The following is a 20,231-nucleotide window of genomic DNA, read 5'->3' as shown; positions in this document are numbered from 1 at the left end:
CAATTTTGACAATTTCGACCATTCCGACAATTTTGAGAATTTTGACAATTTTGACAATTTTGACAATTTTGACAATTTTGACAATTTTGACAATTTTGACAATTTTGACAATTTTGACAATTTTGACAATTTTGACAATTTTGACAATTTTGACAATTTTGACAATTTTGACAATTTTGACAATTTTGACAATTTTGACAATTTTGACAATTTTGACAATTTTGACAATTTTGACAATTTTGACAATTTTGACAATTTTGACAATTTTGACAATTTTGACAATTTTGACAATTTTGACAATTTTGACAATTTTGACAATTTTGACCATTTTGACAATTTTGACAATTTTGACAATTTTGACAATTTTCAAAATTTTGACACGTTTGACAATTTTGACAATTTTGACAATTTTGACAATTTTGACAATTTTGACAATTTTGACAATTTTGACAATTTTGACAATTTTGACAATTTTGACAATTTTGACAATTTTGACAATTTTGACAATTTTGACAATTTTGACAATTTGACAATTTTGACAATTTTGACAATTTTGACAATTTTGACAATTTTGACAATTTTGACAATTTTGACAATTTTGACAATTTTGACAATTTTGACAATTTTGACAATTTTGACAATTTTGACAATTTTGACAATTTTGACAATTTTGACAATTTTGACAGTTTTGACAATTTTGACAATTTTGACAATTTTGACAATTTTGACAATTTTGACAATTTTGACAATTTTGACAATTTTGACAATTTTGACAATTTTGACAATTTTGACAATTTTGACAATTTTGACAATTTTGACAATTTTGACAATTTTGACAATTTTGACAATTTTGACAATTTTGACAATTTTGACAATTTTGACAATTTTGACAATTTTGACAATTTTGACAATTTTGACAATTTTGACAATTTTGACAATTTTGACAATTTTGACAATTTTGACAATTTTGACAATTTTGACAATTTTGACAATTTTCACAATTTTCACAATTTTGACAATTTTGACAATTTTGACAATTTTGACAATTTTGACAATTTTGACAATTTTGACAATTTTGACAATTTTGACAATTTTGACAATTTTGACAATTTTGACTATTTTGACAGTTTTGACAATTCTGACAATTTTGACAATATTGACAATATTGACAATATTGACAATATTGACAATATTGACAATTTTGACAATTTTGACAATTTTGACAATTTTGACAATTTTGACAATTTTGACAATTTTCACAATTTTGACAATTTTGACAATTTTGACAATTTTGACAATTTTGACAATTTTGACAATTTTTTTACAATTTTGACAATTTTTACAATTTTGACAATTTCGACAATTATGACAATTTTGACAATTTTGACAATTTTGACAATTTTGACAATTTTGACAATTTTGACAATTTTGACAATTTTGACAATTTTGACAATTTTGACAATTTTGACAATTTTGACAATTTTGACAATTTTGACAATTTTGACAATTTTGACAATTTTGACCATTTTGACAATTTTGACAATTTTGACAATTTTGACAATTTTGACAATTTTGACAATTTTGACAATTTTGACAATTTTCAAAATTTTGACACGTTTGACAATTTTGACAATTTTGACAATTTTGACAATTTTGACAATTTTGACAATTTTGACAATTTTGACAATTTTGACAATTTTGACAATTTTGACAATTTTGACAATTTTGACAATTTTGACAATTTTGACAATTTTGACAATTTTGACAATTTTGACAATTTTGACAATTTTGACAATTTTGACAATTTTGACAATTTTGACAATTTTGACAATTTTGACAATTTTGACAATTTTGACCATTTTGACAATTTTGACAATTTTGACAATTTTGACAATTTTGACAATTTTGACCATTTTGACAATTTTGACAATTTTGACAATTTTGACAATTTTGACAATTTTAACAATTTTGACCATTTTGACAATTTTGACCATTTTGACCATTTTGACAATTTTGACAATTTTGACAATTTTGACAATTTTGACAATTTTGACAATTTTGACAATTTTGACAATTTTGACAATTTTGACAATTTTGACAATTTTGACAATTTTGACAATTTTGACAATTTTGACAATTTTGACAATTTTGACAATTTTGACAATTTTGACAATTTTGACAATTTTGACAATTTTGACAATTTTGACCATTTTGACAATTTTGACAATTTTGACAATTTTCAAAATTTTGACAATTTTGACAATTTTGACAATTTTGACAATTTTGACAATTTTGACAATTTTGACAATTTTGACAATTTTGACAATTTTGACAATTTTGACAATTTTGACAATTTTGACAATTTTGACAATTTTGACAATTTTGACAATTTTGACAATTTTGACAATTTTGACAATTTTGACAATTTTGACAATTTTGACAATTTTGACAATTTTGACAATTTTGACAATTTTGACAATTTTGACAATTTTGACAATTTTGACAATTTTGACAATTTTGACAATTTTGACAATTTTGACAATTTTGACAATTTTGACAATTTTGACAATTTTGACAATTTTGACAATTTTGACAATTTTGACAATTTTGACAATTTTGACCATTTTGACAATTTTGACAATTTTGACAATTTTGACAATTTTGACAATTTTGACAATTTTGACAATTTTGACAATTTTCAAAATTTTGACACGTTTGACAATTTTGACAATTTTGACAATTTTGACAATTTTGACAATTTTGACAATTTTGACAATTTTGACAATTTTGACAATTTTGACAATTTTGACAATTTTGACAATTTTGACAATTTTGACAATTTTGACAATTTTGACAATTTTGACAATTTTGACAATTTTGACAATTTTGACAATTTTGACAATTTTGACAATTTTGACAATTTTGACAATTTTGACAATTTTGACAATTTTGACAATTTTGTCAATTTTGAAAATTTTTACAATTTTGACAATTTTGACAATTTTGACAATTTTGACCATTTTGACAATTTTGACAATTTTGACAATTTTGACAATTTTGACAATTTTGACAATTTTGACAATTTTGACAATTTTGACAATTTTGACAATTTTGACAATTTTGACAATTTTGACAATTTTGACAATTTTGACAATTTTGACAATTTTGACAATTTTGACAATTTTGACAATTTTGACAATTTTTACAATTTTGACAATTTTGACAATTTTGACAATTTTGACAATTTTCACAATTTTGACAATTTTGACAATTTTGACAATTTTGACAATTTTGACAATTTTGACAATTTTTTTACAATTTTGACAATTTTTACAATTTTGACAATTTCGACAATTTCGACAATTATGACAATTTTGACAATTTTGACAATTTTGACAATTTTGACAATTTTGACAATTTTGACAATTTTGACAATTTTGACAATTTTGACAATTTTGACAATTTTGACAATTTTGACAATTTTGACAATTTCGACAATTTTGACAATTTTGACAATTTTGAAAATTTTGACAATTTTGACAATTTTGACAATTTTGACAATTTTGACAATTTTGACAATTTTGACAATTTTGACAATTTTGACAATTTTGACAATTTTGACAATTTTGACAATTTTGACAATTTTGACAATTTTGACAATTTTGACAATTTTGACAATTTTGACAATTTTGACAATTTTGACAATTTTGACAATTTTGACAATTTTGACAATTTTGACAATTTTGACAATTTTGACAATTTTGACAATTTTGACAATTTTGACAATTTTGACAATTTTGACAATTTTGACAATTTTGACAATTTTGACAATTTTGACAATTTTGACAATTTTTTTACAATTTTGACAATTTTGACAATTTTGACAATTTCGACAATTATGACAATTTTGACAATTTTGACAATTTTGACAATTTTGACAATTTTGACAATTTTGACAATTTTGACAATTTTGACAATTTTGACAATTTTGACAATTTTGACAATTTTGACAATTTTGACAATTTTGACAATTTTGACAATTTTGACAATTTTGACAATTTTGACAATTTTGACAATTTTGACAATTTTGACAATTTTGACAATTTTGACAATTTGGACAATTTTGACAATTTTGACAATTTTGACAATTTTGACAATTTTGACCATTTTGACTATGTTGACAATTTTGACAATTTTGACAATTTTGACAATTTTGACAATTTTGACAATTTTGACAATTTTGACAATTTTGACAATTTTGACAATTTTGACAATTTTGACAATTTTGACAATTTTCACAATTTTGACAATTTTGACTATTTTCACAATTTTGACAATTTTCACAATTTTGACAATTTTCACAATTCTGACAATTTTGACAATTTTGACAATTTTGACAATTTTGACAATTTTGACAATTTTGACAATTTTGACAAAATTGACAATTTTGACAATTTTGACAATGTTGACAATTTTGACATTTTTAACAATGTTGACAATTTTGACAATTTTGACAATATTGACAATTTTGACAATTTTGACAATTTTGACAATTTTGACAATTTTGACAATTTTGACAATTTTGACAATTTTGACAATTTTGACAATTTTGACAATTTTGACAATTTTGACAATTTTGACAATTTTGACAATTTTGACAATTTTGACAATTTTGACAATTTTGACAATTTTGACAATTTTGACAATTTGGACAATTTGGACAATTTTGACAATTTGGACAATTTTGACAATTTTGACAATTTTGACAATTTTGACAATTTTGACAATTTTGACAATTTTGACAATTTTGACAATTTTGACAATTTTGACAATTTTGACAATTTTTACAATTTTGACAATTTTGACAATTTTGACAATTTTTACAATTTTGACAATTTTGACAATTTTGACAATTTTGACAATTTTGACAATTTTGACAATTTTGACAATTTTGAAAATTTTGACAATTTTGACAATTTTGACAATTTTGACAATTTTGACAATTTTGACAATTTTGACAATTTTGACAATTTTGACAATTTTGACAATTTTGACAATTTTGACAATTTTGACAATTTTGACAATTTTGACAATTTTGACAATTTTGACAATTTTGACAATTTTGACAATTTTGACAATTTTGACAATTTTGACAATTTTGACCATTTTGACCATTTTGACAATTTTGACAATTTTGACAATTTTGACAATTTTGACAATTTTGACAATTTTGACAATTTTGACAATTTTGACAATTTTGACAATTTTGACAATTTGGACAATTTTGACAATTTTGACAATTTTGACAATTTTGACAATTTTGACAATTTTGACAATTTTGACAATTTTGACAATTTTGACAATTTTGACAATTTTGACAATTTTGACAATTTTGACAATTTTGACAATTTTGACAATTTTGACAATTTTGACAATTTTGACAATTTTGACAATTTTGACAATTTTGACAATTTTGACAATTTTGACAATTTTGACGATTTTGACAATTTTGACAATTTTGACAATTTTGACAATATTGACAATTTTGACAATTTTGACAATTTTGACAATTTTGACAATTTTGACAATTTTGACAATTTTGACTATTTTGACAGTTTTGACAATTCTGACAATTTTGACAATATTGACAATATTGACAATATTGACAATATTGACAGTTTTGACAATTTTGACAATTTTGACAATTTTTACAATTTTGACAATTTTGACAATTTTGTCAATTTTGAAAATTTTGACAATTTTGACAATTTTGAAAAATTTGACAATTTTGACAATTTTGACAATTTTGACAATTTTGACAATTTTGACAATTTTGACAATTTTGACAATTTTGACAATTTTGACAATTTTGACAATTTTGACAATTTTGACAATTTTGACAATTTTGACAAAATTGACAATTTTGACAATTTTGACAATTTTGACAATTTTGACAATTTTAACAATGTTGGCAATTTTGACAATTTTGACAATTTTGACAATATTGACAATTTTGACAATTTTGACAATTTTGACAATTTTGACAATTTTGATAATTTTGACAATTTTGACAATTTTGACAATTTTGACAATTTTGACAATTTTGACAATTTTGACAATTTTGACAATTTTGACAATTTTGACAATTTTGACAATTTTGACAATTTTGACAATTTTGACAATTTTGACAATTTTGACAATTTTGACACTTTTGACAATTTTGAAAATTTTGACAATTTTGACAATTTTGACAATTTTGACAATATTGACAATTTTGACAATTTTGACAATTTTGACAATTTTGACAATTTTGACAATTTTGACAATTTTGACAATTTTGACAATTTTGACAATTTTGACAATTTTGACAATTTTGACAATTTTGACAATTTTGACAATTTTGACAATTTTGACAATTTTGACAATTTTGACAATTTTGACAATTTTGACAATTTTGACAATTTTGACAATTTTGACTATTTTGACATTATATAAAAATTTTTTTTCGGCTTTCAAAACACGATATTCCATATCAATGTCCAATTTGAACTGAAGCTCAAAAAAGTGCACCACAAGTCAAACATTGTTTGGAAAGCCAGCAAAGCGCAAATGAAGTTTTTTGACAAGACGAGGAAAAAAGTGCATCAGTTGATTGACGAATACTTCAACCAACTGCAGAGAGGCTATTCGGACTAGAAAGTTTGTGGAAAACCCGAACAAAAACTTGAGTGCATGTTCAACATCAATCACTGATACTTTTTCCACGTTTTTTGTTCTTTTTTCGTTTATCCGGTCTATTAAAGAATAATCTTTTGGTCCAAAGTCTTTGGCAATAGTCAGTTTTGCAAAGGCTTTTCGGCTTTGTGAAAGTTTTTTTTTGTTTCCAGCTTTCATTTGTTTGCTGTGGACTCGTTTCAAACATCTCGGCAAATTGAGTCCGACAAATGGTGGTGGTCTTTGATGATTGTGGAAATGTTTTTTTTTTTTGGCTTTTCTCCGCCTTCAATACTGAGTGTACTGAACACTTTTTTATGGCATTTATAGGGTTAAAATTTAATTGTTGGATGATTAAATTTTCCTCAAAATAGCTTAAAACAATTTCGATTTTCTGAAAACAAAAAAGCTGAAAATCTCAAACCAAAATAGGTAAAACTATTTGAACAGCTGCATAAAAAAAGTTTAGAAAATCTAAAAAGTTCTTCACTCAAGTTCTTAACTGATAAGAATGAAGTGACTAAAATGTCCAAATAGCTAGAAACAGATGAATGCAGTTCTGAAATGATAAGCTTTATTAGCCTTAAAGCTTTTAAACTTTGAACGCGTCTAATTCCATCACATTTTTACCCAAAAATCCTTCTTTTAGACAAAGCGTCTTGATTTCTCAGTTTCTCTAAACTGAATAGCATAGAAAAGCAAATCCCAATTCCCTCTGGTGAGACGTAAAATTTACCAATTGAAAATCACAACAAATCAGCGACGAATGAATTCGCAATCAGTTGATTCCCAGGCGGAATGCATTTTCTATAGAGTTTTTTTTCCTCCAAACAACGGCGATGGAGAAGAGCCTAGCTAGCTAGTAGAAGGAAGTTTTATCCCACACTGCCACCCCTAACAATCGTCAATGTCAAAACTTTGATCCGGAAGTGGAAAACTTTAACAAGCACTTTAGCCAAATCGATACATAGCATAAAAAGTCGAACACGGATTGTAGGCATTAGCTGCAAGCTGCAACAGTTGGATGTCAGGAACAGCATCGAGACGAATAACAAAGATGTGGTGAAGGTTTTTTTTAGATGAACTCGTATCTCACACGTGCTCAGAATATTTCAAAATTGGTTAGAACAAATTTAACAAAAAAGTATTTTAAAAAGTTTAAATGCCCTAAATAATTTACGGTGATTAACTCTTCATTTAAAAAATGCCCTAAATAATTTTAAAAATAAAACATAGACCCTCACCCTAGCTTCTAACATTTCAAATCTAGCCGTCAATCGACGAATTCAATTCTACTTGCCAATTCACTTTTCACTTGTTTGAATTCGAGCAGAAAAAGTTGGTAGTCTCTAAAATTATACATCAATTAATCAATAAATCTTTGAAAAAAGATATGAATGTAAGGTGGGTTTTTTTCAAAATTGAGGGAGTGCTGATAGGCACTTTTACATGGCAACCGTAAAAAATTCCTGGTAATTTGATTAAAGAGTACACTATCAATGTATGACTTAGATTTGGACCAAGTGCCAATTCAATTGAAGACTTTTTTAATGGAAAACCAAACAGACAGTGAAGAGATCTACCGGAAAGCAGCAATGTCTGATTTATTTCCTGCTAAGAAAAAAGACGGTGTAGGTGTTACTGGAATAAAGAAAGCGAATAAAAACCGTCATTTTGTCCTCGGTGGAATGATTGCTTTGTTTTTTCAATGTCGTCTTCATCTCCGGTGACGGATTTCGTGAATTTTGAATGATTGAATTGGATTGGTATGGATTGGTGTTTGAACATTTCCAAAATTTTCCTAAATTTACAAGTTTGTCACAATTCAAATGCAGCTTTCCTAATTTTCCAATTACTAAACAAAGTTCATAATCAAAACGGTTGAGTATATTTTTAATGAAACTCCTTCCTAATTTTTTCCCACGTCCTGTAACGGATACGGAGCAAATCTGCGCTTGATCAAAATTGTCCCACTTCAGCAGAGCCCCTCCTCGTTGTTGAGTGAGTATATTTAATTACGGGTCCCGTAATCCCAGATCAAGTATTTAATTATGCAAGTTTCCCCACTCCAAAGTTGTTAAAATAAGATAACGAATCTCCAAACGAGAGAAGCAAACAAAAATTGACCCACACACGTTCATGTCGCGCAAAAATTTGGGGAAACAGCATCGAAACGCGCGATGTTGATTAACGGAGCCACTTCTGGCGCCGGAATAAATCTCATTCGAGCGAGCCAACAACAGCAGCAGCGTCCATCCGGGTGTTAATGAGTGAATTTTCATCAGTTTTCCATTTTCCCGGTTCGAGTGGGCAGGATTTATGACCTGGACCTGGAGATACATTCCGAAGGGGAGGCAGAATCGAGAACAGAAAAAAAGTGTAATTATCAAGGATTTTCCTATGATCTATCCACCAAAATGGCAATGTACGAAGGTCCCGGCAGCAAAAAAAACAATAACGGTTTGTTTGAGTGGACGTTCGGGGTCCTTTCTTTCTCTGATGTGGCTTAATGAAATCTGGTATGGTTTTAAGAGATAGATGAGGACAAAAAATCATCAATTCTGATGTCACCTTTGATGTTTATTTTGGTCGTGTAATTGAATTTCATCCACGTGTAAACAGTTTAAAATTTACGTTTACGAGCCTTTGATTGTTCTAAAAAAACGATAGAATGGAAAAAATAACAATTTTTTTTGGAATTTTGAACAATGTTTCCATAGAACAAGATTTAAAAAAGGTAATCCGGAAGTAAAACAAGTACTTTAAAAACATTCGTCACTTTCGCGTTTGCTCACTTCCGACAAAAAACACTCGATTTTTTTTAATTCATAAATATAAGAAATTTTTTAACAAATTTGATCTTACTACAATTTTGACACATGTAGTTTTGAAAAATCGTTGTCGTAATCGTGCAAAAATTGTATTTAATTTGTGTCAGAATTTTGACGCAATTTTTAAAAAATAAGTGCAATATTTTAATGCAAAACTAACTGAATTTTCATGAAATTTTGAATCTATTTTAAAACGAATTTCAAAAATTCTGAAACAATTAAAAATTTCTTTGAAACAATTTAAAAAAAATGAAACTATTTGAACACAATTATGACCAATTCCGACAATTTCGAAACAATTTTGTAACCATCATGAGACAATTTTGACATAATTTTGAAAACACTTTTGAAACAATTTCATACCATTTTTATTCAATTTTGGAATTATTTTGCAACAATTTGGAAACAATTTGGAATTTGGAACAAAAAAAAAAAAATTGGAATCAGTTATCATACAATTCCGAAACAATATTGAGACAATTTTTACAGCAATTTTTAAACAATTTTTAAATAATATGGAACGACATTGGCCCAATTTTGATCTAATTTTGAAACAATTTTTACAAACCTATGTTACAATTTTGATATATTTGAAGCCAACTTCGAACAAAATTTTGATAATTTTTAAAATTTTAACACACTTTCAACGAAATTTTCATACAATTTTGACCTATTTTTTAAACACAATTATGAATCAAATTCATCACAGTATTGTTACGATTTCCCTGAATTGACATTGAGTCAATTTTGTCAATTTTGTCAATTTTGTCAATTTTGTCAATTTTGTCAATTTTGTCAATTTTGTCAATTTTGTCAATTTTGTCAATTTTGTCAATTTGGTCAATTTTGTCAATTTTGTCAATTTTGTCAATTTTGTCAATTTTGTCAATTTTGTCAATTTTGTCAATTTTGTCAATTTTGTCAATTTTGTCAATTTTGTCAATTTTGTCAATTTTGTCAGTTTTGTCTATTTTGTCAATTTTGTCAATTTTGACAATTTTGACAATTTTGTCAATTTTGTCAATTTTGTCAATTTTGTCAATTTTGTCAATTTTGTCAATTTTGTCAATTTTGTCAATTTTGTCAATTTTGTCAATTTTGTCATTTTTGTTAATTTTTGTTAATTTTTGTTAATTTTGTCAATTTTGTCAATTTTGTCAATTTTGTCAATTTTGTCAATTTTGTCAATTTTCTCAATTTTGTCAATTTTGTCAATTTTGTCAATTTTGTCAATTTTGTCAATTTTGTCAATTTTGTCAATTTTGTCAATTTTGTCAATTTTGTCAATTTTGTCAGTTTTGTATATTTTGTCAATTTTCACAATTTTGTCAATTTTCTCAATATTGTCATTTTTGTCAATTTTGTCATTTTTGTCAATTTTGTCAATTTTGTCAATTTCAATTTTTTCAATTTAGTCGATTTTCTCAATTTTGTCAATTTTGTCATTTTTGTCAGTTTTGTCAATTTTGTCAGTTTTGTCAATTTTGTCAATTTTGTCAATTCTGTCAATTTTGTCAATTTTGTCAATTTTGTCAATTTTGTCAATTTTGTCAATTTTGTCAATTTTGTCAATTTTGTCAATTTTGTCAATTTTGTCAATTTTGTCAATTTTGTCAATTTTGTCAATTTTGTCAATTTTGTCAATTTTGTCAATTTTGTCAATTTTGTCAATTTTGTCAATTTTGTCAATTTTGTCAATTTTGTCAATTTTGTCAATTTTGTCAATTTTGTCAATTTTGTCAATTTTGTCAATTTTGTCAATTTTGTCAATTTTGTCAATTTTGTCAATTTTGTCAATTTTGTCAATTTTGTCAATTTTGTCAATTTTGTCAATTTTGTCAATTTTGTCAATTTTGTCAATTTTGTCAATTTTGTCAATTTTGTCAATTTTGTCAATTTTGTCAATTTTGTCAATTTTGTCAATTTTGTCAATTTTGTCAATTTTGTCAATTTTGTCAATTTTGTCAATTTTGTCAATTTTGTCAATTTTCTCAATTTTCTCAATTTTGTCAATTTTGTCAATTTTGTCAATTTTGTCAATTTTGTCAATTTTGTCAATTTTGTCAATTTTGTCAATTTTGTCAATTTTGTCAATTTTGTCAATTTTGTCAATTTTGTCAATTTTGTCAATTTTGTCAATTTTGTCAATTTTGTCAATTTTGTCAATTTTGTCAATTTTGTCAATTTTGTCAATTTTGTCAATTTTGTCAATTTTGTCAATTTTGTCAATTTTGTCAATTTTGTCAATTTTGTCAATTTTGTCAATTTTGTCAATTTTGTCAATTTTGTCAATTTTGTCAATTTTGTCAATTTTGTCAATTTTGTCAATTTTGTCAATTTTGTCAATTTTGTCAATTTTGTCAATTTTGTCAATTTTGTCAATTTTGTCAATTTTGTCAATTTTGTCAATTTTGTCAATTTTGTTAATTTTGTCAATTTTTTCAATTTTGTCAATTTTGTCAATTTTGTCAATTTTGTCAATTTTGTCAATTTTGTCAATTTTGTCAATTTTGTCAATTTTGTCAATTTTGTCAATTTTGTCAATTTTGGCAATTTTGTCAATTTTGTCAATTTTGTCAATTTTGTCAATTTTGTCAATTTTGTCAATTTTGCCAATTTTGTCAATTTTCTCAATTTTCTCAATTTTCTCAATTTTCTCAATTTTCTCAATTTTCTCAATTTTCTCAATTTTCTCAATTTTCTCAATTTTCTCAATTTTCTCAATTTTCTCAATTTTCTCAATTTTGTCAATTTTGTCAATTTTGTCAATTTTGTCAATTTTGTCAATTTTGTCAATTTTGTCAATTTTGTCAATTTTGTCAATTTTGTCAATTTTGTCAATTATGTCAATTTTGGTCAATTTGTCAATTTTGACAATTTTGTCAATTTTGTCAATTTTGTCAATTTTGTCAATTTTGTCAATTTTGTCAATTTTGTCAATTTTGTCAATTTTGTCAATTTTGTCAATTTTGTCAATTTTGACAATTTTGACAATTTTGACAATTTTGACAATTTTGACAATTTTGACTGCTTTGACAATTTTGACAATTTTGACAATTTTGACAATTCTGACAATTTTGACAATTTTGACAATTTTGACAATTTTGACAATTTTGACAATTTTGACAATTTTTACAATTTTTACAATTTTTACAATGTTTAGAATTATTACAATTTTTAGAGTTTTCACAATTTTTGGCAATTTTTTTTTTAAGTTTTACAATTTATAGGGGAGAGTTGGGTATCGTGGGCCATGGGGAAACGTGGGCCACTTTTAATATCTCAGATGTGTGTTGAGATAAAAATCTCAAACCAATTGTCATCGTCGTCGCTTTGCGTGAGCATATATTTCTATATGTTGTTGACTGAAATACGCATAATATGCTTCTTTTATTTATCAAGCTAAAAAAAGTTAGAAAAATTTACTTACATAATTAAAAAAACACCCGCTAATTTCATCGATGGGGAACCTAAAGTACATAACAAAAATATGCTCATACGCTTATGATCTTAGTTTTGTCATGATCTTTCACGTGGAAAAGGAATTTTTGATGAAACATCAATAAGTCACACAAACGCAACCAATTTGCAAATCATAGCTTGTGGGGAATCGTGGGCCACACATCTTGAACCACTCATATATTTATTTTTTTATACACAATCTGAACTTAAAATACGTTTTTCTTCTCTGCAAAGTCTTCTAATGCCAAATGAAGAGTTATGGAAAATATTTTGTCCATCCTATATAAGAATTTTTCCAAAACGTTCGCGAGCCAGGTTTTTTAATCTATGCGATCATACACAGCTCTCTTTTTTATTTCATCATCTGAAATTGCTTTAAAATAACGAAATGAATTAGGAAATCACAATTTTGGGTCAACTCATAAACTTTACATGTTATTTGGACAATTGGGATTTAGTGGCACACGATTCCCCACCATTTTTCAAAATCCAAAAAATATTGCTTTTTTTTCAAACAGTCAGAATTTGGGAAAAATAACTTTTTTAAATTATAAAAAAATACCTTATGATACCTTGAAAATGTAGAAAACCATACCATTTTTTATTTTCATTTTATCTTTTATAATAAAGAAGTTATGGAACAACAAAAAAAAGTGGCCCATGATTCCCCACTCTCACATACTATTTATACAATTTTTACTAGTTTAACATTTTTACGATTTTTACAATTTTTACAATTTTATCAACTTTTACAGTTTTGGCAATTTTCAAAATTTTTACAATTTTGACAATTTGTAAAATATTGACAACTGAATTTTTTTCATTTATTTTAGATTTTTCGTGATATCGTGGATAATTGACCAATGTTCTGTCACGTGAAAATTATTGGCAATAAAACCGACATGGGATCAATTTTTGTCAAACAGTGAGCTTCATAAATCTTCCTCTAGGCTGACAGGTTTCGCATTCGACGCTCTACAAAATTTCCACTAATTTGATAAACTCCGACCGGGTTCGGTTGAAAGTGCAATAATTAAAACGAGACTTCCCCCTACAAATATCCCCCATCAACGAACGTCGATCTATGTTGTAAGTGCTAGCTTTGCGTATGTGTGCTGCTGCCGTTGTTGTGGTGGGAGGGGATAAAAGCTTCATTCATGTTTACCACGAGACTGCGGCTCACACAGTTCATGAGTGCATATAAAAAGGTTTATTATTTCGAAGCATCCTTCATCAGCATCATCCGGGTTGTGCGAGCAATCCTGCCGGGATCTCCCGTTTGTTTTTTGTTGCTGCCGGGGTTCAGTCATTGTCAATTTTCAGGCGAAATCAGACGGTGGCGACAGTGCATCAAAAAGAGACATCTAGAGGGGGGAGAGGATGAAGCTTGGAGGAGGTAATGTAAATTGTCACCACCAACAATGAATTTGAAAACAAAAAAAAAGGCGGGAATGGGGAAGGTCGATCTTTGTTGAGTGTAATAGGTTCATTCTCGAAAGTGCACGCGCGACTGCCTCCACCAACCGTTGAAGTGAGGATGGGTGAGCTTCCAGCCACCATCTGATATGGAATTTAATTGGAACTTATTGCGAGCGGTTTACAAAGAATGACAGATTACAGGGCCCCCGTCTGACGACATAAAGGAGGGCTTTTGGTTGAATCAGTGTTCATTATTTCAACATTTGCAGCGGGGCAGTAAATTTCCTGTTGAAGGTTGCAAAATTGTATGTAATCGAAGTTGAACACAGAAATTCATTTTTTTTTGTAGGGATCTAGTTATTAATTTAAGCTTTCTCAAGTTTGTACTATTTATACTCCGTTTGAGCTTTGAAATGCATGTTCAAACTTTTAGAAGATATTTTTAATTTTTGTCTCAAAATTTCTTGATTACTTTTTTTTTCATTTTGTTTTGTTAAACATACGGGAGAAGCAAAAGATTGACGCACAGCTGGAGAAAAAAAGAGTAAAAACAAAATTCGTCGACTTTGTCGCATGTTTTTAAGAAAAATTAAGGACAAACGTAATATTGGAGTTTTTTATTCGAATTACATTTTTTTGCTCATTGTTTAGCTTACATTTTTAATTCAACATCCACTGAAGTGGAATGGACGGGAAAACAAAAACAATGAAAGTTCATTGGAAAACTCATTTTTTCGTTTGAAACTAAGATAAGTATGCTCAGCAGATCATTTTTTAAAAATTCAGTTTTTTTTTCTTAAATTCGGCAAAAAGCTAGTTCTGTTAGCACTCGAATACTTAAAAAAAACCATGAATAAGTAACATATGAAAGAAAGAGAATAAGAAGTGCATTCGAAAAAAATGCAACACTTTGTTTACTGAATAACTTTTGAGTGCATGGATGATGAAATTTTCAGCGAAGCTGCCTAGTAATGTAATGTTCATATATGCAAATTTTTGTGCTTGATATTCAAAATTGCTCAAAGTTTTGGGTTTGGTGGAATTTATAACAAATTTAGCCGATTGTCCTCCTTCCTTTTTTTCTCTCCATCACAGTTTTCGCATAATAGCACGATTCCAGACCCAACCAAAACAGAGAATCAACTTGCTTTGCAGGGAAAATAGTCGAATTTGCAGGCAGTCTTTTTTGTATGTATATAATAGCACCAGCGCCAAATTTTACTTCGGAAGTCCGGACATCCGACTTTTTAAAGACTTCCGACAAAGAAAAGTGAAGTACTGGATAGTCGGAAGTCTGTGTTTTGTTGCCAGTTCACCAGCGACGTTTCTAAAAATTTTATTGAAATTCACAATATATATCGTGTTAATCGTTATAAAAAACTCTGACTGATTCGCAGCTTCCACAAATCTTCAGCTTCCTCAAGTACTAAACATCGAATTTTCCAATTTTTCTCCTTTATCTCCGAAACATCCGAGCGAGACTTGCCAAAGAAAAGTTTCTGGCTGGAACCTGTGTGTATACAGAGATGCCAATGGGGATTTGTTTTAATTATCTGACGGGTTTGCGCCGGGGGTCTTCAGATTTTCCCCAAAATTGAAAATTTGGTTCATTTTTGCGACTTAAAAACACATGTATTTTTTCAGATTTCTAACATTTTTATTTTTTGAGTTAGCTTCGGTTAGATTTTTTTGTCAATAAAAAACAACCATTTTTGAAAGCTACATAACTCTGTTATTTTTCAACGGAAATTATAAAATAGCACATCAAAATGCATTGAAATTTTATCAGCTTTCCAAATAAAATAGTTGAAAAAAGATAAATAAAGACCTTCAACATGGAAAGTTGTAAATAAACTTTAAATGGCGTCTAAAAGTACCGTCTGCACCACCGAATATTTTGCAAAAAATACCATTGAATTTATGATGCAACTTTCATCTGAAGACACCAAAGTGGGCCATCAACTCCTTGAAGAGTTATGAAAGAAATAATGACGAAAAATCTCTTTTTTTGCGACGAAAACAAACAATGGTCGAACAACTGCACTCACATATGGAGGTAGCGCGCACTTCTAACAACATGGAAACAAAAGAACTTACCAAAGCAGGTAAAAACACTACTTTTTCATGCTTTGTAGACTGCCCCTACTCGCATAGCAATCCCATATGAATTTTCGTCATTTTAGGTCAACATAGGGATTCAAAATAAAACACTAAAAAAGAGGTTTTGTTCTACAAATTTCGAGAAAAATATCAATTTGTGGCTGTCCTATATGAAATATACCCGAATAACAGTTTCATATGTGAAATACCACGGATTTGGTTACTTTTCAATGCTTCTTTCGGCGAAATAGTCTTTGATTTATTGCTTTGAATCATTTAAAAAAATTTAACTCACTTGAGATGTCGAATGATGCACACGAGTTTTCGAAGGCAGGTCTGACTTTTTTAGGAATGACTTCCTGAGCGAAAAACTATCGGATGCAATCAAAAATCGTAAAAAGATTCAACTTACAATGTGGAATTTACGATATTTTTCCAAAAGTATGTTTCTTTTTCTGAAAATTGCATTTAGAAGTTCAAAAATGATCAAATTTAAGTCTTAGAAAGTAGCTTGGTGAGAAGAAAATATTCTGTATGGGACTGTTATGCGAGTAGATTTGAAAATGGTTTCAAATATGGTCGATTGACAGTCCCATAATGAATAAAAATAGTGCTCTCGAGCTTACCAATAACCCAATTTCGAAAATTTCAGGTCTTACAATTTGTAATGACAACCTAGAAACGATTTTCGTTTATGCTGAAAGTGGTGATCACAATTTAAGAATGTTTTCCAAAACAGGAAAAGCTGATTTTCTCGCTTGCTTGTTTTTGCATATGGGACTGTTATGAAAGTAGGGACGGTAGAGTGTTGCAGCTAAACTGACTTCATATTATATCCAAAAATCTAATAACGTATTCTTTTATACCCAGTTTTGCACCAGGTCACAACAAGTTTTGCAAATTTTGCTGTCATTTTTAGAAGTTTATGCGCTCAGTTTTGCATCCGTATTTTCCCAGATTTGATTTAAAATGGACGATGGAACACTGAAGATTCGTTTGTGAGCCATCGAGGTAGCAAAACACTGACGACGAATTATGTTCGTTCTAGTATGGTAAACCTCAAAACTGGGCGAATGGAGAAAACGAATACGGTATAAGTATCATATTTTCAATGTCATATTACCTACAATGGGAATGATGCTTTCTACAGCCTGGGCTGGCCATACTGAGCTCTTCGATTATTTCTACATTTGTGCCACACTCTTTGTTTTTGATCAATGGGAAAGGATTTTGGTGTCCAGTGCTTAGCTCCCGATATAAAAACTATGTAATGCACGTCTATATTTCATTTTTTAATCACATTTTTGTGATCCCAAACACAGGGACTGAAACTTCTTCTATTGGCATTGATTATGCTTCACAATGATCTTTGATCGGTTGTAAAAGCAACATTCCCATTATTTGTTATATCAAACAATACGATACTAAGAATTTTAGTTAAAATTTAAAGTCAGTTATGCTGCAAACACTCTACAAAGCACGAAAAAGTAGTGTTTTTACCTGCTTTGGTAAGTTCTTTTGTTTCCATGTTGTTAGAAGTGCGCGCTACCTCCATATGTGAGTGCAGTTGTTCGACCATTGTTTGTTTTCGTCGCAAAAAAAGAGATTTATCGTCATTATTTCTTTCATAACTCTTCAAGGAGTTGATGGCCCACTTTGGTGTCTTCAGATGAAAGTTGCATCATAAATTGTGCTATTCAATGGTATTTTTTGCAAAATATTCGGTGGTGCAGACGGTACTTTTAGACGCCATTCAAAGTTTATTTACAACTTTTCATGTTGTATTTATCTTTTTTCAACTATTTTATTTGGAAAGCTGATAAAATTTCAATGCATTTTGATGTGCTATTTTATAATTTCCGATGAAAAATAACAGAGTTATGTAGCTTTGAAAAATGGTTATTTTTTATTGACAAAAAAATCTAACCGAAGCTAACTCAAAAAATAAAAATGTTAGAAATCTGAAAAAATACATGTGTTTTTAAGTCGCAAAAATGAACCGAATTTTCAATTATGGGGAAAATCTGAAGACCCCTGGCGCAAATTGTCAGATAATAAAAAAAAAAATCCTCAAATGCGACTTACAAAAATGTGAAATTAACACGTTGACGGACAGTTGCATCTATAGCCGTCAAGTTCAAGTTCACTATGTGACATGACGGCAATAGCCGTCCAATACGAAACGGTCGTTTTTAGACACTGCGGCTGTAGCAGCACATAGTGTCTAGAGTCCGCTGGCGCCATGACGGTTGTAGCCGCAACCTAATTAAAGGTGCTGAATTAATCAAAATTAAGTGTATTTAAGCAGAAAGAGTAAAACTATACTTCTAATATTCTAAAAATTACAAAAACATATAGTGTCAATTTTCGAATTTCACTTGTTTCTACTGTCCGTCAACGTGTTAACTAGCGATGACCGAAAAATAACAAGTTCATCACTTTGAGCGAAATTTCCGTTACTTTAACATAGCCTGATTTTCCAAGATTTTTACATCACCAGTTCCTTGATTTTTAGAAAAAAAAAGTTGACAACCCTGGTTAAATGTTGAGCTTACGAGGTTGCCAAAAAAAATTTTTTTTCCCAAAAATCAGGGAACTGGTAAAATGAAAATCAGGCAAAATCAGGCTACGTTCAATTAACGGAAATTTCGCTCAAAGTGATGACCTTTTTTTGGTCATCGTTCCACATTTTCATTTTAGTATGTGTTGTGAGCCTACTTGGTTGAATAACTCTAGTGAATCAAAGCAATCGACAGATCCCCTTTTCTAAATAAGAATTTAAAGGAATCTTTCCAATGCTTTGTTTCAGCCACATTTTCACTTTTTAACTTCAGTAATGGTACATAATCCAGTTCCTTACTACCCATTTTTCATCACATTCAAAAGTCCAGGCAGAATCAGGCATATTTTCAAAGATCAGGGAAATTCAATGGCTTATCAGGTTGTCAGGCTGAGCCTCGAAAAATCAATTAAATCCTGAAAAATCAGACACATTGGCATCTCTGCTCACGGATGACACGGATCCAAAGGAAGTCATCGGCCAGCGTCACGAGGGGGAGGATGTTGACATCGACAACACTGGAAACGTATCTTAACGATCGAATAGTTAACTTCCAGCTGTTCTTGGTTCTCCTACTGGGACTTTCCTGGGTTCTTCACGATCCTGTCCTAAAAATATTTTCGATAAGCTTCTGTAAAGCTATCTCAAAATCAATTTGACCACTGTGATTCGACCTTCAAAGGCTGTCTATTATCTGTGATGCTATTTTGAAGAATGTCATAGAAAATTTATGGCAAAAATAGTTAATCTTAATATTTTACTTAAAAACTAGCAATTGAAATTACCAAAGTTTTCAAATCTTCATAAATCAGCCTTAGAAATCCTGTCTCAGTGCTATCTTAATCAAATTAAGAAAATCAAAGAAATCTGTTAAAATAGTTTCTAGAAAAAAGAATGTGAACTGAAATTTGGAAGCAATTCGATTTAAAATCGCTGTTAAATTTCTGTTCTTCTAAAAAAAAACATGAACTTCAGTTTTGTTTTTTTCTCGAAAATTTGTTATAGAAAGAATGACGTAAAGCTCTACTTATCTATATATATAAAAATGAATGTTTGTCTGTCTGTCTGTTCCCTATAGACTCGGAAACTACTGAACCGATCATCGTCAAAATTGGCATCTGAGGGTTTTTGAGGCCGGGGATGGT

At 29.0% G+C, this 20,231-nt stretch overlaps 1 protein-coding gene across 1 annotated transcript in view; it reads left to right on the top strand.

Moving 5' to 3' along the window:
• Nucleotides 1-19,621, top strand: part of LOC129753987 (replication factor C subunit 1-like) — a 21,610-nt gene extending 1,989 nt beyond the window's left edge. Inside the window, exon 3 of the mRNA XM_055749842.1 lies at nucleotides 19,556-19,621. Coding sequence (XP_055605817.1) covers nucleotides 19,556-19,621 — 66 coding nt within the window. The remainder of the gene's footprint in view (nucleotides 1-19,555) is intronic.
• Nucleotides 19,622-20,231: the final 610 nt, after the last annotated feature.

Source organism: Uranotaenia lowii, chromosome 3, assembly GCF_029784155.1.
Source record: "Uranotaenia lowii strain MFRU-FL chromosome 3, ASM2978415v1, whole genome shotgun sequence".
Lineage (NCBI taxonomy): Eukaryota > Metazoa > Arthropoda > Insecta > Diptera > Culicidae > Uranotaenia > Uranotaenia lowii.
This window is presented reverse-complemented; position numbering and strand designations above follow the sequence as displayed.